The following is a 25,379-nucleotide window of genomic DNA, read 5'->3' on the forward strand; positions in this document are numbered from 1 at the left end:
CTATGACCAATGGCATGTGACTGCTGAGGCCAGTGAATGGTTGTGATCCACTTGACAAAGGATGGGACGTTATACTTCTGGTCTACAGAGGAGCAGAAGCAGCAGGGACTAGACCTTCAGCATTAGAACGGAACACCCATGTCAGGGCCTTTTCATTTGGTGGGGGTCGGACAACTACTTTAAAGGGTTGGCCACTTTCTAACTTTTGGCCAATGTTTATATAAGTTCACTATATGACAATTACATATATAGCCTTTGTTGATTTTCTGTGCTGTTTGCTTTATGTCCCTTTGTTGGGCAAATCTTCTGTGATGTCTACACAAGAGACCTGTCCATAAGATGGCCGCTGTTGGAAGGTCATGTGACCAGGCAAAAATAATTCCAGACACATCACTTAGCCTTCCCCACACAAATATACCACATCTGCCATCAGCACTTGCAATATTGGGAGTTTAGAGCAGGTTTATTGTATTCTAACAAAGGAGACCAAGTGATTTGTCTAGTCACATGACCCTCCATCAGCAGCCATTTTATAGACCGGATCTCCATGTGGACCGCACAAAAGACTTGGCTAAAAGGGAGAATATGTTCTGAAATATAGGAATTGGTGCAAAATATCAACAAAGACTATATTAGTAAGTGCCATAAAGGTATCTTACAAACACTGGTCAACAGTAGCCAAAAAGTGGCCAACCCCTTTAACTAAAAAATTATCTTACACTACTAAAATGTAACATATTTTTGACCCAGCATGTCACTGCAAACATGGAATTTGTAAAAGTGGATTTTCGGGAGATGGAAGCTGTACCTGTGAAGCGGGTTATATGGGGTTGACTTGTGAACAAGGTAAGAAACCCTTTAATAAAGGCATAAATATTTCTAGAATGTGCAGCTACTGCCTAGATATCAAAATTGTAGGAGAAATTTATTAATGCTAAGAATTTATTCCCCTACTTTCAGAGTCCTTATCCTGCAGCAAAAACAATTGTGGTCCAAATTCCCGCTGTGTTGAGTCAGGAGGATTGCTTAAATGTGATTGCATGCCAGGTTACTACAAAAAGGAAAATGTCTGTGAGGGTGAGTTGTTTTCTTCATACCTCTTAAAGGGGTTGTCTAAGTTAAAAAGAATGTTTATTAAAAGAAACTGTATGAAAAAACATACATTATATAAAGCATGTACAAAGCATAGCCATGGCAAGTATACATTTTGAGACAGTAGGACAATAGTAAAGACCCCATAAACTTTTTCTCAACCCAAACATATGTAAAATTAACCGAACATTATGTGCTTGGGCATCAAAGTAATAGCATGTGTAAGAGGTTATTTGATCTAGATCAAAAAGTAGCCCAATCGAGGGCGTGGCCTAAGAGCGCATGGAGTAAGTCGCACCGCTCATAGCTCCTGCCAGCATCCTGATTATTAGAGTGGTAGCAATCCCTGAATCGTTGATCTAACCTTACCTGGTGGGAGAGAAGTGACCGGAGGGTGCGGTGGTAACTTTGTGAGCTCCGACATGCCGAGGAAGTCCAGCAAGGGGCCGCGATCCGACAGGCCAGAGGTGAGCCAGCATGGCGCCGAGGAAGAAGAGGGGCTGGCCTTACAGCCAAAGCTGAGCCAGAGTGCGGCCGCAAAGCTGAGCAAGTATGCTCGCACTGACAGCGGTGTGGGCGATTGGGCCGAGGGAAAGGAGACAGACGCACATACCTCCTCGGAACAGGAGGACGGATCCATTGATGGGGAGGCCCTGGATGCGGTGAATTGGCCGCCATTGACCCCTGCACGTCCAGCTAAAAGCGCGGTAGGCCCTAAAGCTGCGGCCAATGAAGAACCCACTTTAAAAGATATCATGGCTGCTGTGGCCAGCTGTAACAGCACCCTGAAGGTGCTCACAGTGCAAGTTGGCAGCCTGAGGTCAGATGTGTCTATAATTAGGCACGACCTACACAAGATTTCTGAGCGCACCTCTAGATTGGAGAACAGGGTGTCCACCATAGAGGATGATATTCAGCCTTTGCAAATGGCGGCAAAAACAACTGCTAAGGACATAGCTGCCTTATACGCCAAAACAGATGATCTGGAGAACAGGTCCAGAAGGAATAACCTGCGGATTGTGGGAATGCCAGAAAAGACGGAGGGGGATAATGCCACAGAGTTTGTGGAAAAATGGTTACATCAGCTATTTCATGAGAAAGGTCTATCTTCCCTGTATGCGGTGGAGCGGGCGCACAGAGTCCGCCAGGCAGACCTCCCCGTCCTATACTGGCCAAGATCCTGCATTTTAAAGACCAGGACACTATCCTGCGGCAATCAAGGGACAATGAGGAGATGGTCCTGAATGGGGTCAAAGTGTCCATATTCCCGGATTATTCCAACGAGGTGCAGCGGAGGAGAAGCAGATTTATGGAAATAAAGAAAAGGCTGAGAGCTCTACAAGTCCAGTACGCTATGCTGTTTCCTGCTAAACTGCGTGTGGTGGCATTGGGATCCACCAGATTTTTTAAAGATCCGGAGGAGGCTGCGCAGTGGCTGGACGTCCACGAGCGACAATTGAGAAGTGGGGCCCTGGACACTTGAAGGAGGCAAAGATATGGTTTCTTATGTTCACTCTATATATGCATTTGCACTCTAGGGTTGCTTTAAATGTTGCACCAGTTAAGAAGTGTATTATGTAATGCTACCACATGGTAGATCCTGAGGAGGGAGTAGGTGGCTGAGAGAGAAAAATGTTTTTCTCAGATGTGGGGAGGATTCTCTACCTGAGGAAATGTGTTATAATCTGTTATGATTATTATATGTTGGGGGGCAAGGTGCTCTCGGATTGCCCTGTTTTAATGTGTGAGGTTGATACCAAAGGGATAGTGATCCCTAGTTACAGCAATCTGATTATGAGAGGGAGGGAGGGGGGTGGGGGGGGGGGTAGGGAGAAAGTTGGGGGGAAGGGATATGGTCTTGAACTATGAGCAGAGGGAGTCTGAGTGGGTCGTGAGATTCAAGTATGGTCTGAAGTTCTATCATGTCGCAGGTGATTAGAGTTTTAAGCTGGAATGTGAGAGGAATGGCGGATGCACGAAAGAGACAGTGTGTTTTTCAATACTTAGGGCGGTTTCAGCCGGCTATATGTTGCCTTCAGGAAACGCATCTGATTGGAGATAATTTACACTGGATGAGTAAAAATTGGGTGATCCATGCGCTACATTCAACTCATTCCTCTCACTCTAGAGGTGTAAGCATGATTGTGCATAGTAGCATTAGGTATGAACATATGCAGGAATGTGTGGACGCTGACTGTAGGTATGTGTGTGTTGTGTGTAAGGTGGATGGAATACAGGTGGTGCTGGTGTCTGTGTACGTGCCTCCACCGTTTGCTTCCCCATTGATAAGAGAGATTATGGACTTTGTGGCGGACTTCCCTGGGTTGCCGTGGCTACTGGTTGGGGACTTCAATTGCACGCTAAATGATTCCCTAGATAGATGTCGGGTGGAAGGAGCAGGTGGTTTACCGGGGAGTGTGGTCCTCAGAAATATTATGTGTGAAATAGGTGTATATAACACCTAGACTGTCGGAATTTGAAGACCTAAATCTGTTTCCGTTGCTGGCTACTTTCAGGCTAAAGGTGAGGTCATGGTGTAGGCTCTTTCTTTCGGTGGTAGGTAGAGTGAACCTTTTAAAAATGGTTATGATGCCCCAGTTGCTCTATGTATTGAACAATGCTCCCGTATGGATCCCCCTGGATAGATTTAAGAAAATTAATTCTATATTTAGGGATCTTATTTGGAAATATGGTCAGGCTAGGATTAAACTGGAGACATTGCAGTACCCTAAGTCTGAAGGTGGCCTGGCTGTTCCTAATGCATGGATTTACTTTTTGGCTTCCCAATGTCAGCATTTCAAGGGATGGATTAGCTTCCAAGTGCTGGATATGACAGGGCAGATATTGCAGCATTGGTTGGACAGTCGTGACCTCATGGGTATTCTGGAAGGGTCAGGTATGCATGCTGGGAGGGAAAAACTCCCTCTTATTGAACTTATGAAAAAAGTTTGGGCAAGGGTGAAGCAACTGAGAGGTGTAGGTGGAATCAGTGAGCTTTCCCCTATTAGAAATAATCACCTATTGCCTGAATTTTTTGCCATGTCAGGACTTCGGAATTGGGAAACTCATGGAGTGATGAGAATTGGCCACTTAATTGAGGGCAAGATATGTAAGTCATTTCAGAACCTGCAGCAGGAATTTAATATCCCTAGGGGATGGTTCTATAATTATCTTCAAGTGAGGCATGCCCTTGAGGTCACGCTGCGGAAAGGATGTGTGATAGACCAAATGGAGGTGGTTCATAAGCTTGTTCTCCCGACAGGGGGGGAAGGGGGGGGAGAGGGCTGATATCCCAGGTGTACGCTCTTCTACTTGATAAATTCTTAGAGGGGTTTCCGCTCTCAAGAATGAAGAAATGGGAGGCTGACTTGGGGGATATATCTAAGGATAAGTAGGATGATATCCTGGAAGGAGTCCCCAAGGTGTCCTTGAGTGAACAGGGCAAACTGTCCCAACTATTTATCATACATAGAGTATACAAAACACCGGTGTTTCTAAAAAAGGTTGGAGTAAGAATTCATGACAAGTGTCCAAAGTGTATGGAAGATGGTGCGGATTTGTTACATATGCTGTGGTCTTGTCCAGTAATTGGTAATTATTGGGAAGAAGTAAGGAATATGATTAACAGTAAAATGACGTTAAAAATTCAAAATGATCCCAAGGTGTGTGTATTGGGGTATGTGTCTGAGATTGGAGGGACTGAATCGGTTAAGGTTGCAGTGGCGAGGTTGATGTATGTGGCCAGGAAGCTGGTGGCTATGAGGTGGATCCAGGGAAGTCCGCCTACACTGGAAGAGTTTGAGCGGAAGGTGCATGACATGCTGATATTGGAAAAAGGGGTGTATGTGAAGAGAGGGTGTCCTCAGAAGTTTGAAAAACTGTGGAGTGATTGGTTATCTCATACTCACGTGGTTATTGTCAGGTATTTATTTCATATAAGATATGAAATCATAAAAATTATGATTTCATATTTTTATGAAATATGAAAAATTAAAAATTAAAATTTTTATTGGCGAACATATAAACGCCAGTTCTTTTATTGATGAGATCTATAGTTAATTTGTGCAGATAATGAAACAGGGTGCAATTAATTATATAAAATATAATTTATTACAAATAAATACATGCAGTAAAAATGGCATACAAATGAATACAAGGATAATATCAAAATTGACCACAAGATGATGCTCCGCCGTTTACGCCGGGCTCACTTAATTTAGTACACCAAGTATAATACAATGTTATTCAAATTATTATCAAATTATTACCGATTATTAAAATATTATAATGTAACAATAACAACAAAACAATAGAAATGAATCTGTGGAAAATCCCTTATGCTCAATCAAAGAATATGGCAGTAAGAGACATCTTATAAATACGCCCGTTGGCCTAACTACGGATAATAAAATCCGATCAGAGATTCCACTCTAATAGCAATATTACAAGAATTCTAATGATGTGCACGTTCATTAAAATTTCCCATAAAATTATTGTTTTAACACTACTGACCCACTAATAATGGGGTCTCCACTATGTGCCAATTGGAGCGATTTATAATTACTGCAAATGAAATAGATTATACATTACCCCTGGCTTTGGGATAAAGAACTTTTAGAATGGACCCAGCTTTCCAAGATTTAGATATGTCCCGTCCTGCAGTACGTTCCTGACGTGTGAGTGATGCTGATGAATGAATCTTTGTAAAATGTTCCTTGTGAAGAAGTCCTTGTGAAGTTTTTCTTTTTGTGAAGTTTGTGAAGTGTTTGAAGAAAAAGTTCCCTGATCTCCCAAAACTGGATCAGATATCCCAATCCTTATCTATGCCCATCCCCTCTTGGATTAGGGATTACCAATTAGATAAGGTGGGTGTGACGTATGTTAAACATGGGGATGATGTCATCTAATTGACATTCCTAAGAAACTTCTGCCCATCTACCACTTGATGGCACTGTTGTATCATATAACAATTTTGAATATTTTAAGAATTAACATATATACAGATTGTTTTATTACTACTTAAACTTTGCCCTTTCACACCTTAAATCAATTAGGAGGGGCTCTTTCTGACACTTTGCTCAGACTGACTGGCGGTATCAGAAGTTTTCCTAATCCCTGAATTTATGGGGCAGATAGGAGTCAGGATGGTTTTTCTGGTTTGTGTACCTTAACTGTCTTCAGCTATTGAGTAATGATGTTTGAAATAACATCAGCTCCTCTAAAATAAACCCTATTTAAGAAAATTCTATATCCCCTAGAATATATCCTCTCAATGAGATACAGACACATAAAGATACATTAATAATATTTGGTTATAATACATCAATATTGCATAGTATATATGAATCATTAATAAGTTCAAACGCTAAATAAATGCACACAGGAATATATATATCTATATGCGAATATATGAATTGATAACTGTTCCACACCAGATGTGTTTTATGGACGTCTCTTATCAGATCATGGTTTAGCCATGAAACACCCATTGTTCCTCAGACAGACAAGTTTAGAGAAACCTGTGTAGATAAATCCATGTCTCTAAACAATAATAAAAGTATAGTCTTCTCTATATATTCACTTTTAACACATTGAACTTGCTATGAACCCATCTTGGTTTTTTTCAGGTTCATGCTGATCACATGTTGTTAAAGGCAATGATCATCCATATTGAATATAGTATCATCAGATACATTGTACACTTATGAAAATGCACAACAAATCCCCCTTCATTCCAAAATATTCCATAAAATGTGAATGTATTTGGAATGCTTAAAAGGGCTTTTCATTATCTTCTTCGATGCGTAGACTTGGCTTATAATGTTCCAACCAGAGCTTGACTAAAGTTCTTCTGGAGAACCTTATCTAACGCATGACTTGGATGGTCAACATACTCAACCACCCCATAGATCCTGCAAAACAGGATATAAGTTCGATAAAGGTTTGTTTTGATTCTCCATCTCCACATGAATGTTTAATAGGTTCCTTTTCAATGAACCAATTTCTAGTTCCAATATCTTGATGGAGATGGAATCGGCAACTGTCATACCGGTAGTAATAACAGTGCCCACTACGCCAAAGATTATGGCGGCTACGATTGCAGAAATAAATCGCTTTGGTCTTTGACTTGTAGAGAATTGCTCTCTGGTTAAAGTTTTCCTTGCTTGCTCCAGGATCTGGGTAATCCGTTCTTGGGAATATCCGATGTGCATCTGGTACCAGGCTTGGATTTCCGGCGACTGGATTTCGGACACGTTGAATTGTCTTTCGACGAAAACGCGTGGATCCAGGCTGATGTAGACCTTCTGGGATAATATCCTCTTGTTCGTCAAGATGAACCCCGCTGTATCTTGTAGCATGATCCCCAAAGAAGGACCTGGCACAGCAATCGGCTCAGCATGGAACTCCTTCCCCAAGATCAGGACGACGTAGATAATGGCAATCATCTTTGATGACATCTTACGCCTATAAAATATTATATGACACATATGAGTATATACATTTTTTTTACTTTATCCTTCAAGAAAATAGTTACTAATACCATATACCTCTGATTGGCATAAGTTCTTTTCTTGGACAGAGTAAGTTCTGGTTTCAGAGTTGAGTTAGGAGACATTTTGTTACAGAGGAAATGTATATCAGGATGGGTTAGTATGCGTTAAAGATGTAGAATAACAGATAACGTTTTTCCGTTCATACGATACCAATCCTTATTTCCGTCTTTAGCTGGAACCATAAAGTCTTTTCACCTCTTTTCATCCAACTCCTTCAATCTCTCGAAGTCGTGCACTGGGATGACAAACACGTAGTTGATTAATGTGCACCCATTTTTCAATAAATTCATCCCCCTTAGGGATTTTGATCTTGTAGACCACTGGAGATAATTTGTCAGTGATGACATAGGGACCTTTCCAGGAAGGTAGGAATTTTCTCTCCTTCACTTGATCCCGAGCGAAGTTATAGAGATATACCCGATCGGAAATTTGATACTCCTTCTGTGTAGTCTTCAGATCATAGTATGTCTTAGCACTCACTGCGGCTTTCTCTATATTTTTCTGGGCGAACGCAAAAGCATGCTGAAGGTGCTTGCGTAAATTTTCCACATACTGATGCGACGTTGTAGCATTGATCAAATTATGGTCTGTTGTCCTGTAAAGTAAATGCTGGGGTAGCACCATCTTCCTTCCCGTGATCATCTCGAAGGGAGAAAGCTTAGTTGCTGCGCTTGGGGTGGCTCTGATGGCCATAAGCACCAAAGGCAACTTGACATCCCAGTCCTTACCAGATTCATTGACAAACTTTTTCAGGATGTTCACAATGGACTGGTTGTAACGTTCTACTCCACCACTAGAGGCTGGTCGATAAGCTATATGTAGCTTCCTCTTTACCCCCAGGATTTCCCACATGTTTGTCATCACCTCACTGGTGAAGTGACTTCCACGATCGGATTCGATGCGCTGGGGAAGACCAAATCTAGAAAATACATGGTTAATGAGCAGAGATGCACATGCGCTTGAACTGCATGTTTTGCACGGCAAACATTCCACCCATTTGGTGAACAGACAAGTTACGGTTAACATATACTTGTTGCCTCTTGATGAGGTTGTTACTGGTCCAATGAAGTCAATTTGGATGTCTGACCATGGCATGGACATCCCCCTTTTCATCAGCGGTGCCCGATGAGTGGGTCCTTGTGGCTGGAATTGAGGGCAGATTAGACATCCCTGACAATATGTTTCGCACATCTTGCAGCATATGTGGCCAGTAAGCGTAGTCCCGTAGTAACTCGTACGTTATTTTCTCACCTCGATGACCAGCTGTTGGGGCATCATGTGCATGTTGTAACATCAGACCTCGGTATGCTGCAGGTACTATCCATTGCGTGATACCATTCTTAGAGGTTCTTATCAGCAGTTCATCCTGTAATGAGAATTGGGACTTACCTTTCATCAAAATTCGTAACTCCTCCTTACCCATACAGTCTTCCGTGGTTATGGGATAGTTGTGTGGATCCTCAATGTGCTTATAAAAGAGACCAATAATTGGATCCCCCTTTTGGCTTGCAATGAGATCCTCACTAGGGGAATTTTGGCTCCACTGCGCCACATTGGCTTCAGCTCCCTTTTGGGCCTGACTCCTTGTCATAGCATCCACTTGGATAGTTCCCATGAGGTCATCAACGTCAAAGACTTCTCCATCAATGGTTGCTTGCTTGGCAAGGGAATCCGCTAGGTCATTCCCCTCTTTATCCATGCCTGGATATTTTGAATGACCTCTTACCTTCTTCCAATAAATAGTAAGACTGTGGGCGGTAACCATCTCATCAATTTTACAAAACATCTTACCATGCTTTACTGGCTTGTTATTACTTCTCATCCAGTCTGACCTTTTCCATCCGGGAAAGTACTCCACAAAGCTGTTACGAATATAGTCAGAATCTGTGATGATTACAAACTCCTTAACATCATATTCGATAGCCATTTGTACGGCTTTGTACACAGCAGTAAGTTCTGCAACTTGGCTGCTTTTGGAACCAATCTTGTATCCAACGGATACATCCAGGAATGTATTATTCCATACGACTCCAATACCTGCAACCAATGTACGTTCGGATCCTTCATCGACATGGAAGGAGCAGCCGTCTACGTACACACATGGTAACAATTTGCAATACTCCTCTTCATAAGATTTATATGGTGATGATGATTGTTCATCCAGGAAATCATTTATCGTTGACTCACTTTTATGTTCCGTATGGGTACAGTCATGGAGTTCTGCTAATCCTTGAGCAACTGGGTTTTTATTATTTTGTTTGTACCTGATTTCCAATGGCCATCCCATTAAGGACATTGTCCAGGCGGTTATCCTGCTGTTTGACAAGTTTCCATCTCTTATACGATCACTCTGCAAGTATTGCAGTGGTTGATGTGCGGTCTCCACAATGATCCTTTCACCTTGGATAAAACTCCTAAAATATTGCAAAGCCCATACAGTTGACAACAATGCTTTCTTACAATCATTGAATTTTACCTCAACCGGTGACAAGGACTTGCTGGCATAGGCGATGATCTTGTTTCGGTTTTCCTGTCTTTGGAAAAGAACTGCACTTGTGCTTTTATCAGTGAAACCTGTTTCCACAAAGAAAGGTTTTCCCCCTTCTGGATAAGCAAGGCATGGAGCCTGGATAAGTTTGGCCTTGAGCTCGAGAACAGCTTGATCATGACGCTCACTCCATTCCCATTTTACTCCTTTCTTTAGCAACTGTAAAAGAGGTTTTGTAATTTCGGCATAATTATCTATGAACTTACGTGAGTAGTTTATCATGCCCAGGAATGATCTCAACTCTTTGAGATTTGTAGGAGATTTTGTATTGGTCACTGCTTCCACCTTCTTTTCCTGTGGGTTAATTCCATCCGCAGTGACTTCATGACCTAGGAAATTAACCTTGTTCCGGCACCATTGAGCCTTTTGCAAAGAAAGTTTTACACCTGCTTTCCTCAGCTGGGTTAGTACATGCCTCAACTCCTGAATATGTTCCTCAAAAGTTGTACTTTTTATCAGGATGTCATCCACATAAGACAAGGTACCTCGTTCAGTGGCATCAGGCATTGCCTTATGCATGAACACTGCAAACTCATGGCCTGCATTTATGTACCCGAAGGGCAGTCGGGTCCACGCATACTGTCGTTTGCCAAATGTAAAGGCCAGTTTGTACTGATCCCTTTCATCTATCTTAATCGTCCAATATCCTTGTGCACAGTCAAGGGCAGTGAAGATTTTGGATCCTTGTATTTGTGCCAAACACTGGTCAATATATGGCACGGGCCATCCGGACATATAAACACGTTTGTTCAACTGTCTTAGGTCCGAGCAGAGACGAAATTGACCATTAGGTTTGAGGACTCCAAGTATCGGATGATTGAATGAACTGTGTACTGGACGGATGATACCTTTCTCCTCCAAGTTTTTGACGATTTCCGATAGTGACTCGTAAGCCGCCAGCGGAAGTCGGTATTGTTTGACAAAAACAGGGGGTGCATCGGGATCTGTCTGGATTCTTGTAACGTGTAGGTCTGTTTCCCCACAGTCATAAGAATCCTTTGCGAACATCTCCTGGAACTCTGCGAAGAGCTCCTTTAGCCGTTGACGCTTTGACTCATCGGAGCATGCGTCAGCCATGGAGATTTGTTCTTCCACCTGCTCCTGAAATTCTGGGAAAATCTCAGGCTGACTTAACTCGTAAGCTTCTTCAAGCTCACTAGTTAAATCGTTCTGGGTGTAGCATACCTTATCCTTTCCTTGCTGGTACGATTCATACTCTTTTTCATCGACCTCATGGTTGAAAACCAATGATGATTCTTCGATGTGGCATGTACCTTCTTCAGAGCTGAAAGGATAAACAGAGTGGATGTTAAATAACCCCTCAGGGGTTGAGGAAAAATGTTGTTCCACTGTTTGTTCCTCTGTCAGGTATTCATCAGGAATTATTCCAATAACATCATTTTGGAATCCAAATGTGTAGTATTCCGAATCCATAGCCAAACCAATTACAGTGTCCTTTTGTAGGGATATGCTATGGGAAACCATGTTCTGAATTACCATATGTAACGGATCCTGATGGATATTGATCAGGGGAGTAGACTTTACCTTTAGGCCGAGTTGCTGTATTCTGTTGGATAAACAGATCAACGCGTCTGTGTTCTTCAGCTTCTGTCCCTTCTTTACTTTAATGGGTAGAAGAAATGGTTTGCATCCTTCAGGAATTTCAACTTTCTCAGCAACCATGATACTTACGGCATAGGGCATCTGTTGTCCCCATCGTAAGGCTTGTTCTACATCCTGGAATCCCTCTGGGTTTCCCGGAAATCTGGACCATAAGGTGTTATTCACCAGGTCAATCTGTACGGCAAATCGGTGCAGAAGGTCATTACCTATATACATTTGATACCGTGGTTCATTTATCACGATGAAAACGTGCTCCGTAGTTTTGTTTCCTATGGAGATAGACAAAACGCATCTTGCAATCACATTATGACTTTGGGAATCTCCATCCAGATCATGAACCCATTGGTCCTGTGGAGAGAAACTTTTAATCATTTTAGGATTGGTGATCTGTTTCAAGAGTCCTAGGCTTATGTAACTTGCTTCGGATTTCAAATCCAACTTGGCAAATTTCATCCGGGCTATATTGTTTACCTGTACAGGAATCAATAAATTGTCATTGACCTTTTTAATCCGTACCATCGATTGAATGTGCCTTGTCAGGTCCGCGACTTCGTGATTACCCCTTTCAAGAGAAATGGTTAATATATCATCATCCAGAGTTACCCTTTTGATTTTATCCCTCTGGATGGTAATGATGTGAGCGGCACCATTAACATCTTCCTCGGGCTTACCATTCTTCAGGATTGTGACCTCCGGTGTTTGATTGTTCCTGAAATGCACTTCAATAGAGCTAGGTTTCTCTTCAATCACATGACAACTGCGTTGTGCTTGTGCGTTGCAAGAGTATTCATAGGCAATGGGTGCCTTCACCTGAGTCCATACTGCTTCATTAATGAAATCAATTATGGGACTCAATCTTTTTAATAAATCGATTCCTATGATCATCCGATCATATGGAAGATCCACAATCAATGTGGGATGTCTAATTGTTTTCTTGCCAATCTTAAATGTCAACCAGGATGTTCCTTTTACCTGTAAGGCATCTCCACCTACACTTATCAAAGATCCATCAAATGACCTTAATCGTGGCTTCTTTGATGTTAAATTCAAAATCTTTTGGAAATAACTGATAGATAAAATGGTGGCTTGTGATCCAGTGTCTATTAATCCTTTGATTGGTCCGATAAGTTCATTTTGGAGATATGTCTCCACAAAGTATCGGCCATCTACCTGCAACAAATCACAGAGAAAGTTAGGATGTTTACCCATCTGTTGTCTGAGAGGTTGACCTCTTTGCAGCTCCGTGACCTCTGCATTCCTGAGTCTCTCAGGACAAGCTGGAGGAGCAGCGTCAGCCCCCCCCTTTGGGACAAGCTGTGTGACACCACAAGTCACAGCTGGCTCACGGCTAGATGCTGGAACGATGGGATTACACACTGGAACAGACATCTGGTTATATGAATTGACATCATTAGACTGCAAGACAAATGACATATTAGACATTTCCCCCCTGGCCCTAATTTCAGGGTCAGAGGTACTGCAAGGAAATATTGAATTATGAATCATATCAGATTCTACCACAATCAACTTAATATCCTTACAGTGGCCTGGGTTCTGACCCGGCCCAATTTGCTTTATGATGTTGAGCTGGGACCTGGAGTTGCCCCTAAAAAAGGCTCAGGCTGTTTTCCTGGAGATACCAACTTTCTCACAATGTCACTCAACTGGGCCACTTGTTCTGCCAGCTGATCAAACCTGTTTGGTCTGGGCACATTTTGGCTTTGCTGGGCACCCTGGTTATCGGTAGGTGACCTACTCCTGGGTGAATTTGAGGATTCCTGCCTATCTTCCCTCTGTTGTCTGGGTCTATTATCCCAGCGCCTGTAACCCTGGTAATTCCTATAGTTATAGGGCCCGTACCCCTGGGGGCCTCTATTGTAATAGGGACGGTAGTTAGACCTCCCATTACCTGAATTATTCCCCTCTGATCCATTAGTATTTTGGGGTTTGGTCTGTTTGGGCGGTCCTACCTGTTGTTGCTGGGCTTGTTGAGCAGGTCCTGTAGACTGAGGGAACCTTCGTGGCTGGCTTTCAAATCCCAAGCTAGGGTTTACCTTAGCTTCAGCTACCTTTTGCTCTGGGGATTTTTTAAACCTTCTCTCCTCTATTGCATGGCACTCACTGATATTATACAGCGTGGTGGCAGCAGTCACCAACCAATCCAAGGGGGCATCAATATCCAGATCTCTGGCTAAGTTAAATTTGATCTGGGTTGGCATAGCGTCATAGAATAACTGTTTGAATTCTTCAGATTCCCAATTTGGGGATCTATATGCCAACCCATAGGCATTTTTGAGGACAGAGAGGAATTCACGGGGACTCTGATTGGGTCTACACGTAAGGCTATATATGTCCCGTTTTGCAGCAGTGGTGGTTCGGTACGGTCCGAATTCCAACTTAACCTCATGCAAAACACTTGGCCAATCTTGAATGCCTCTCTCCCCAAATGAGGTAAAGTAATGACGATACTTATCATCAAATGCCCATGGAAGGAATCTGATCCTGTCAGCATCAGAGTATAATTTTAAAGAATCCATAGTGGATTCATACAGTTCCAAGTGATTGGCTATCTGAGAAGAACCTTTCTTGGCAAATTTGGATACTGTAGTATTCAAAAACTTAATTATGCTGGCGGAGCTCTGATCCTTATCTGAATATTGGGAATTTTTATTCCTAGAAACCACCTCAGCAGTGCCTCCAAAATATGTCAGGTATTTATTTCATATAAGATATGAAATCATAAAAATTATGATTTCATATTTTTATGAAATATGAAAAATTAAAAATTAAAATTTTTATTGGCGAACATATAAACGCCAGTTCTTTTATTGATGAGATCTATAGTTAATTTGTGCAGATAATGAAACAGGGTGCAATTAATTATATAAAATATAATTTATTACAAATAAATACATGCAGTAAAAATGGCATACAAATGAATACAAGGATAATATCAAAATTGACCACAAGATGATGCTCCGCCGTTTACGCCGGGCTCACTTAATTTAGTACACCAAGTATAATACAATGTTATTCAAATTATTATCAAATTATTACCGATTATTAAAATATTATAATGTAACAATAACAACAAAACAATAGAAATGAATCTGTGGAAAATCCCTTATGCTCAATCAAAGAATATGGCAGTAAGAGACATCTTATAAATACGCCCGTTGTCCTAACTACGGATAATAAAATCCGATCAGAGATTCCACTCTAATAGCAATATTACAAGAATTCTAATGATGTGCACGTTCATTAAAATTTCCCATAAAATTATTGTTTTAACACTACTGACCCACTAATAATGGGGTCTCCACTATGTGCCAATTGGAGCGATTTATAATTACTGCAAATGAAATAGATTATACATTACCCCTGGCTTTGGGATAAAGAACTTTTAGAATGGACCCAGCTTTCCAAGATTTAGATATGTCCCGTCCTGCAGTACGTTCCTGACGTGTGAGTGATGCTGATGAATGAATCTTTGTAAAATGTTCCTTGTGAAGAAGTCCTTGTGAAGTTTTTCTTTTTGTGAAGTTTGTGAAGTGTTTGAAGAAAAAGTTCCCTGATCTCCCAAAACTGGATCAGATATCCCAATCCTTATCTATGCCCATCCCCTCTTGGATTAGGGATTACCAATTAGATAAGGTGGGTGTGACGTATGTTAAACATGGGGATGATGTCATCTAATTGACATTCCTAAGAAACTTCTGCCCATCTACCACTTGATGGCACTGTTGTATCATATAACAATTTTGAATATTTTAAGAATTAACATATATACAGATTGTTTTATTACTACTTAAACTTTGCCCTTTCACACCTTAAATCAATTAGGAGGGGCTCTTTCTGACACTTTGCTCAGACTGACTGGCGGTATCAGAAGTTTTCCTAATCCCTGAATTTATGGGGCAGATAGGAGTCAGGATGGTTTTTCTGGTTTGTGTACCTTAACTGTCTTCAGCTATTGAGTAATGATGTTTGAAATAACATCAGCTCCTCTAAAATAAACCCTATTTAAGAAAATTCTATATCCCCTAGAATATATCCTCTCAATGAGATACAGACACATAAAGATACATTAATAATATTTGGTTATAATACATCAATATTGCATAGTATATATGAATCATTAATAAGTTCAAACGCTAAATAAATGCACACAGGAATATATATATCTATATGCGAATATATGAATTGATAACTGTTCCACACCAGATGTGTTTTATGGACGTCTCTTATCAGATCATGGTTTAGCCATGAAACACCCATTGTTCCTCAGACAGACAAGTTTAGAGAAACCTGTGTAGATAAATCCATGTCTCTAAACAATAATAAAAGTATAGTCTTCTCTATATATTCACTTTTAACACATTGAACTTGCTATGAACCCATCTTGGTTTTTTTCAGGTTCATGCTGATCACATGTTGTTAAAGGCAATGATCATCCATATTGAATATAGTATCATCAGATACATTGTACACTTATGAAAATGCACAACATTATATAGGCTCGGTAGGGTTCATGACTAGTTAACAGGGTGGGGAGGTGGTAGGGAAGGGTGGGGGGGGGGGATGGGAGGGGATCTAAGATTGTTAGGACATATACAATTCTTTGTCTCAATAATTGTTTCTACATGTGTACACGCTATGTACAGATACATGATGTAAATGTGTGTTGGTATTTCCCGGGATACTGCTGTACACCGATTCCACAAGGTGGATAAAAAAGTAAAGAGAATGTATTGTTTTTGTAATATCCTGCATTTATTGGTTCAATAAAAACGATTTGATTTAAAAAAGTAGCCCAATCGCCACCAACAATAGCATCGGAAATTTTCCTAGCTATAATAAAAACAAAAGTAGAGAAAAAAAAAGGAGGTGGGGGGGGGGGGGGGGAGGAGAAGAAGAAGTGCGACCGTCTAAAAGAAATAAAGGCTAAGGAGCCAAAGGTCCCAAACCAGTGGTGGAGATCCTTAACCAAGGTCCCCAGACCTTGTCAAATTTATCAGGACAACCTCAGGATAAATAGGTAAGCTTATAAGCAGACATTTTTGTTGGGTCTCTTCGGGTGCTTCCATTTATATAGAGTAGAGTAGTAGTTTAAATAAGGTGTATATAGCCACAGTAAGCGGAAGGTCATCAATTAGCCCAAAGAGGAAAACTTTGGGATTCAATATATTTGGCATGGTCAAATTAGTCTCCATAAAGGTGTTGTCTACTTTATTTATATTGATGACCTGTCCTCCGGATAGGTCATCAATACCAGATCGGCGGGGGTCCGACTCTCAGCACCTCTGCTGATCGGCTGTTTGAAGAGAAGGTCGCACTAATATGAATGCTGCCTTCCCTTTTCTTGTTTACCAGCTCGCCGTCGCAACCGCTGCAGTGAGCAGGTGTAGTTACAGCTAAGCCGTCCGATTCACTTCTATGGGACGGCTCCTTCCTATTTACTTGAACAGAAAGTTGCCGTCCCATAGAAGTGAATGGGGATGGCTGAGATGTAATTACACTGCTCGCCGCTGCAGTTGCAAGGCGAGCAGGTAAACAATGAGGAGAAGGCAGCTCTTGAGCGAGCTGATCATCGGGGGTGCTGGGTGTCGGACCCCCACTGGTCTGATATTGATGACCTATCCCAAGGAAAGGTCTTCAATATAAACAAAGCAGATAACCCCTTTAAGTAAGTATTAACTTATTATATCGCTCTATGATCATTCAGGGTCCAACTTCTGGCACCCCCACTGATCCTGAGAATGAAGGTACTGTAGATGGAAGGTAGCGTTGTGCAGGTGAAGAATAACAGGGTGTGTGCAGAGGAAACTTAGAAGTGGAGACAACACTAAATCAGCTCTGTAGTCTATTGATAAACAGAACTAGTGGGGGGTGTCAGGAGTCATTGCACCTGCGTTAGTACTCACACATTCCAGTCATGTACAAAACACAGCAGAACTGGTGGTGATGGGGGTGCACATTACATGGGCACAAATCTTTTTGCAACTAATAATAAATGAGGCCTAAGTTAAGTTGAAAATTAGCAGTAATGTTTTCTTTCTTTCGATAGCCAAGGATCCATGTAGACCTTCACCGTGCAGCCCATACGCTACATGCAAATCATCTGGCCCTAGGCAGTACACATGTGCATGTAAAAATGATTACTATGGCGATGGAAAAACATGCCTTCCTGTTAATCCATGTTCTGTTAACAATGGGGGGTGCCTGGAAAATTCAACTAAATGTGTGCATAGAAGCCCCGGAAAGGTATGCATTACTCAATATTACCTTTAACATTTGCATAACTTTACATCTGATGCCTCATTGGAACTTACATACTTATGAAGTCTGAAATCCAGATATCTGTAGCTTTTCCTCATCAATCACATATACTGTACATAAAGAAATGAAAAGGCTATGTACACCTTCGGGGGGCATTTTTTTAAATTATTGCATTGTGCTCATTTTGAGTTAAAAACATGTTTTTTTTAAATTGGCCCTAATTAAAAATATGGCAACTTTTTTTCTGTACAGAGCTGAGATGCTCTAGTAGTACCCTTTGGATTTTCTCTCTTTTCCATCAGTCCAGGAGCAGAGGAACTCCTTATCTCTGCTCTCTGACCTCCTAAACTCTCATTATAGCTCAGTTCTTATCTTACTGATAAGAATGTGGCTTACATAAGTGTTTATCACATCTTAGTAGTTTGGAGATAAGGTTTATTAGATGACTGGCACAAAGTGAAAATACCAGTCACACAGCTAGAAAAACAGTTAACCCTTTGTGACAGAACAGCTCAATATTTTTAATAAAGGACAATGGTGTACATAACCTTTTTTCAGTGAGTTTTTCCCTTTTGTAATGGTTTTTAATTGATTTTATGGATTAGGGTTTTTATGTCCGTGTAATGATTAATAAAGTTCTATGTATGAAAAAGTTATGGTGTGATTATATGCTGTATATAGGCGTACTAGTATACCAAGAAGTACCGGTATATAAGATTTTTTGGGTTTCTAATTGAACAGATAGAATTCTCGTACACGTCTTCCACAACATTTATTAAAGACTATGGGCCAGTTTTTTTAATTATTGCATTTTACTCATTTTGGACTGAAAATTATTTTTTCAGTTGGTCTTTATTTAAAATTATTGAGTCATTCTGTCAAAAAGGGTTAACTGTTTGTCTAGCTGTGTGAATAGTACTTTCACGTTCACTTTGTGCCGATGTTCTGTCAGAAAACCTTACCTCCTCAGATTCCCTTACCAAGCAAGCGCAGTACCAGGGCATGGGTAAGGTAAAATTACAGTGAGCGTTGACTTATGGACGCACGCATGGACACTGCGCGTGAGCAGAGAGAAAAAACAGATCCTGCTAGTAGATAAACTCAAAGCTGTGCAGGGAAAACGGCTCATCATTTTTAATAAAGACCAATTGGACAAAAATTATTTTGGCTCAAAATCAGTACAATGCAATAATAAATAATAATGCAATAATAATAATAATACATAAAAATAATTGCCACCAATGGTGTACATAGCCTTTAAGTTCATTAGACATTTTTTTGTGCAGAGTGAGCAATTGATACATTTGGCACATCTTTAGACTTTCTGTCTACACTTTAATATAGACAGGATTAGTAAATCTGCCCCAATATGTTAGGAATTATAATTAAAAAAATAGACAAAAATGCTAGTGATTACCAAAATAATTGTGTTGTGTCACAAAATATATTTTTTTAATCAAATTGAAAATTGCTTATTAGTCCTGTGCATTGTTATAGTGGATTGTCAAATGAAATATGCTGTGAGACTGCTGTGCTTTGTACTAACTATAAGTAATTACCAGTCTTATTGCAGTTGTTTGCCTGGAATGACAAGTCGAAATGCTTCAATGGGGTGTTACATACCCAACGTGTGTCGCATTTCTACTTGTGGTAAAAGTGCACAGTGTGAAGAAGTATCTCCTGGAGTGCACAAGTAAGTCTTTAAGATAGTATCCTTTGTGGATGACATCAGCTTACTATTCACGTCAGGCCACATTGTGCTTAGTATATTATAATTCTATTGGCATGATATGGACATAGAGGCATATTCATTCTCTAGAAGAAAAAGAAGAAGCTTTCTGTCTGCTCTAGATAATTGTAGTCCTTAAAGGGGTTGTCTCACCTCAGCAAATAGCATTTATCATGTAGAGAAAGTTAATACACGGCACTTACTAATGTATTGTGATTGTCCATATTTCTTCCTTTGCTGGCTGGATTCATTTTTCCATCACATTATACACTGCTCATTTCCATGGTTTCCTGTAATCTATCAGCGGTGGCCAGGCTTGCACACTATAAGAAAAAAGGGCAGCATAGGATACAGAGGAGGAGATGCTAAACTTGGGAATATATATTTATTTATTATTTCATTTATTATTTTTATGTAATTGTATGCACTGCTGTGTTTACATGCTGCTAGGAGTAAAAAAAAAAAAGACTGTAGAGAAAACTCTGTGTGCCCAGGCTCACCTCCTCACCCAATGTCCTATGCTGCCCTCAGATAGGGTACCCTAGGAGATGTAAAGGGGCCTCTTCAAAAACCACTAATTCAATTGCTTTTATCTATAGTTACTGGAAATGGTTAAGGCTACATTTTAGCATTTATTTTGGCAGATACACTTAAAAGGGGTTGTCTCACTTCAGAAATTGCATTCATCATGTAGAAAAAGCTGGATTGCAGAGGGGTCGTGACCCCTGGATACAAGAAGTGTATAATGTGATGAAAAAATTAATCCAGCCAGCAAAGGAGGCAACATGGACAATCACATTACATTAGTAAGTGCCTTGTAATAACCTCCTCTACATGATAAATGCCCTTTGCTGAAGTGAGACAACTACTTCAAAGTGCACCTTTCACGAGACAGATACATTTTCAATATCAAGTCATTTTCATGATGCTCCTAAAGCAGTAAGGGGTAATTTATTAAGCTGATTTCCTGTTGAATTTTGAGCAGTTCCGCAATTACAGCAGTTTACATTCTGCCCAAATGCCCTTTTTGAGACTGCACCAATTGGTTTAAACTTTAAAGGGAATCTGTCACCTGCTTTTAGCATTTTAAGCCTTCAACATTGCCATGTTCAATAAAGTACCTTATTTCCTGCAGTGGTCTTCTTACTTTATTTTTGTTTTGTCAGTTTTCATAAAAGCTCTTTTTCTGATATGCTAATGAAGCTCTAAGGTGCCCAGAGGGGCGTTTTTTTCCTCTCTGGAGCCCAGTGACGCCCCCCTGCAGTGCCCAGCCCGCCTTAATTTGAAGCCCAAGAACGCCTCCTGATCCTGAAATAACCTCCCACCGCCCCGGCAAACGGTTCCGCCCCCTCGCCACGTCATGTTCTACCTTCAAGAAATGCCCCGTTCTCCTTCCTGTCGGCCGCCAGAAATCTTGCGCAGGCGCAGTACCGCCTGCGGTCTGCGCCTGCGCGATCATCAAGATGCAACAGCGCTCAGATTACGTCACTGGGCTCGGCGCATGCCCAGTGAGACTTTTGAGGCTGTTGCTCTCAGGAGCTTGATGATCGCGCAGGCCTTCTTGAAGGTAGAAGATGACGTGGCGAGGGGGCGGAACCGTTTGCCGGGGCTGTGGGAGGTTATTTCAGGATCAGGAGGCGTTCTTGGGCTTCAAATTAAGGCGGGCTGGGCACTGCAGGGGGGCGTCACTGGGCACCAGAGAGGAAAAAAAACGCCCATCTGGGCACCTTGGAGCTTCATTAGCATATCAGAAAAAGAGCTTTTTTTTAATCAAAATGACAAAACGAAATAAAGTAAGAAGACGACTGCAGGAAATAAGGTGCTTTATTGAACATGGCAATGGTGACAGCTTAAAATGCTAAAAGCAGGTGACAGATTCCCTTTAATGTTTTAGTGCCATTAGGTACATACTCAGTAAAGAGCATCTCTCATTAAATGAAACCATTTTATCAATGATGCTGTAGGTCATAAATAAGATCCATATGTACCATAGGTGTGCTTGTCATGAAGGAGAGATTAGTGATGGCAGGAACTGCTATGGAAGCATTTTATACGAGATTCAGAAACTAAATATTGAAGACAGCCAAATGAGGAAACAGCCGGGTGCAATAAGGATATTTGGTGAGATACCATTTATGGGACTTGGTCTCATCTGTTTGAGTTATCTAGGTACAATATGCAAGCACATTTATAGTGAGAATGTCGCCATGATCTTGGATTATTATCTGATGTAATACATGAGTAGTACTACACATAAGGAGTCCAGATCGACATTTCCCTGGTGTCAGATCTGAAAGCTGTACTGAAAGACAGACCCCAGACTGCTGTGCTATGCTGACATAATGGAGAGCATTCCTGACAAAGTATTTCAGCATAGCTTCTAAGGGGTTTCAATAATACCTATTCTCAGAATAAGTCATCAATATCAGATCGGAGGGGAGGAGGGGTCTGACACACGGCACCCCCGACTATCAGCTGTATGAAGGGAAGGCACACGCAGTGCGCGCACGCCATCTCCCTTCTCTTTTTCTGTTCGCTGCTGCTATCTTTATAGCGAGCAGGAAGAAAGAAGGGAAAAAGCATGGACGCACTGATGCAGCTGATTGGCGGGGTGCCGGGTGATCTGATATTGATGACCTATCCTGAGTATAGGTCATCAATGTTAAAATGCCGGAAAACCCATTTAAACACTGGCAGCAGGGAAATGGGGGGGCAGTACAGAAGTACTGGACTCACTATCTGCAGTATTACTCATGTATTCATGCAGATAATAGCCAAAAATCCCTTTAAAGAGCATCTGTCAGCATGATCAACCCTATTACTCCAAAGAGTAATCCACAGCACTCCCTTAATAGATGCAGATATTTGGATTTTTATTAAGCCCATTCTCAAAGGAGAAACCACAGAAAATAATATGATGTAGGGCTCTGATGAGCTTGGGAAGCAGCATCTGATCCACTACTGAGCCGACTTGTCGCTTCGGGGCAGGCGTGAGAACACCGAATACCCATCTTTATTTTCTGGTTTGGAAACATTGCCGCCATATGTAAATACTGAGGTGGTTATGTGATGCTTAGTGTGACATGACCGCATTATTCAATGGATGCCTGTCAATCCATGGGGAGGGGGCATGCACAGTGGCATTGTGTTAGTGGTGCACTAAGTGCTCGCTCCAGCTCCTTGGTGCTCCATATTGCTCAGTTGCATGAATAAGGATGTCTCTGCTGCAGTGCAACCTTACTCCGCATGACCTCCCCCACCAGGCAATAGGCCTGGCTTAATAAGCTTGGTCATTCTGGCAAAGGTTCGTTAAAGACTGTGGACACATACAATGTGGATCCTTTTTTTAAATTATTGAATTGCATGTATAATGGGCTAAAAAGCAATTTTTTGAATTTTCCATCCATAAATCAACTGTGGTGCATATTTTTTATGTAAATTTTTGTGTATATTTATTCTATGTGCTTTGTTCTTTTATAGGAAAATATACTATGCAATGCTATTAGGGTAGGGTCAGTGGTTCATGAAACCCTGTACTGGCTGTAGGTACAAATGTGTCATATATTGTATATTCATATTGTTTACTTCTATTTAGAGATAAATTAATATTGGCCTTGCCACCATTTCACCAAATTTTTTATGATAGACACCTGGTGCAGTTGTTACACCCAGTGCCGACTGAAGGGTGCTTGACGGGCTACATTTAAATATAGCAGGTGGAGATGTGCTACATTACGAAGGGGTAGGCTTCAAATTCTTAACAGGTTCCCTACCCAGGCAACATAACTAATGACCCCCCATGGCATCATCCTCACACCATCTGTGTCTTGGCAGGGCAGGTTGTTACTCGCCTATCCTCAGTCCTCGGCAAATAGCATGCATGAGTCCGCTCCAGCCTCTGGAGTGACCCCTCCAGCGCAGATGACAAGATGCAGTGATATCATTGTACCACCTTCGTTGGGACGCTGATGTCTTGGGTGCTTTCCTGCAGTATTCTAGGCTTGTGGCGTAGGGAATGACAGCACACAAAGTCTATGGCTCCCTGCACTGCCATTGTTTTCAATTGTATCGGTGTCCTGAGGAAAGTGATGCTCATCTCCCGCCTCCAGTTAGGCCTCTTGCAGAAAAGCGTGAGCGGATTAGGTCCGAATGCGTTCAGTAAAAAATTTGAGATTTCTCAAGCAAGGGCATTTAGTTTTGTATGCGATCGCATTTAGTTGTTCAGTCTTTATTGCACGGGTGAAATGCGATTTAATGCGTTTTTCACGCGCGTGATAACAAACTGAAGGTATACAAACAACATCTCTTATCAACCATCCGTGAAAAACGCATCGCATCCACACTTGCTTGCAGATGCGATTTTCACGCAGCCCCTTTCACTTCTATGGGGCCAGCGTTGCGTGAAAACCGCAGAATATAGAACATGCTGCAATTTTCACGCAACGGAAAAGTCATGCGTGAAAACCAATGCTTATGTACACAGCCCCAATGGATGGGTCTGGATTCCGTGCGGGCGCAATGCGTTCACATCATGCATTGCACCCGCGCGGAATACTCGCTCGTGTGAAAAAGGGGCCTTACAGCGTTTTCACTAAAGGTGGGAATTCAGGTTGGCATCCCATTTCTTCCTGGTTCTCTGAAGAAATGGGATGCCAAGGAGAACTGGCTGGATCCCAGCCCTGGTATTCTATAAAAAAAAGACTCAGTAGAAGATATTGTTAAACATTCTATTGAAATGAATGAGATAAAAAACACATGAATAAATCCTCTGTATGAACATGCATTTGCAAGCAGTTGCTATTAGGACCAAATTAAACAACCAAAAAGAACCCAAAGTTATTTTGTATATTAGCACAAAGTCTAGCTTTGCACTGCTGGCTGTGCTACTAAACGTCTGTTCCTCTTGAACCAGGAAGTGGGTGCCTGTTCTACTGGTGTCCACTGCCAGAATTCTGGTGCATTTAGCTTAGTAAATCTCCCTCGATTTCCATTAAAAAAGCCTTAATTTTTTTTTTCTTTTTGACAGAGGAAGGGTGTGGTTTGACTTTGCGAAAATATGGTCCTTTCACAGTATTTGTTCCCCTACTGACACCAACTCACATGGATGTAAGTATAGACAATACAATTGGTGACCTTATATTGCAGTTTTTGTACATTAAAGGGTTAGTGCCACCATCACAACTTATCACCTATCCATCCACAAGATTCAGGACTGGCAGAGTTGGTCCCTGGCACAGTCCCTGGCTATCTTTGTCAATGCTCATAGTCTTTGAATGGAGCAGCTGTGCACCTGCTTGACTGTTACTCCATTTAGTGGGGTCCAGCAGTGATCAGATGCTTATCGCCTAGCCTGTGGATAGGGAATAATTTGATATCTTAGCACAACAAGTCTGGTGTTTGAAAATGGTGTCCACTATTGAGCGCAGTGGGCTCCATAGCCATCAGATTTCTGCTTTTTTTGAACAGTAGACACCTGTGGCTAACGTCTGCGATCGACAATAATTCCAATTGTAAACATTTAAGCCCTCAGATGCTGTGGTCAATTGATCGGGAA

General features: G+C 41.4%; 1 protein-coding gene across 1 annotated transcript in view; it reads left to right on the top strand.

The window, feature by feature from the left end:
* Nucleotides 1-25,379, top strand: part of STAB1 (stabilin 1) — a 382,691-nt gene that overhangs the window by 66,550 nt on the left and 290,762 nt on the right. Inside the window, exons 6-11 of the mRNA XM_040408846.1 lie at nt 751-846; nt 961-1,077; nt 17,885-18,081; nt 19,659-19,789; nt 21,819-21,946; nt 24,852-24,931. Of these exons, the coding sequence (XP_040264780.1) occupies nt 751-846; nt 961-1,077; nt 17,885-18,081; nt 19,659-19,789; nt 21,819-21,946; nt 24,852-24,931 (749 nt within the window). The remainder of the gene's footprint in view (nt 1-750; nt 847-960; nt 1,078-17,884; nt 18,082-19,658; nt 19,790-21,818; nt 21,947-24,851; nt 24,932-25,379) is intronic.

This window comes from Bufo bufo, chromosome 9, assembly GCF_905171765.1.
Source record: "Bufo bufo chromosome 9, aBufBuf1.1, whole genome shotgun sequence".
In the NCBI taxonomy this organism is placed as follows: Eukaryota; Metazoa; Chordata; class Amphibia; order Anura; family Bufonidae; genus Bufo; species Bufo bufo.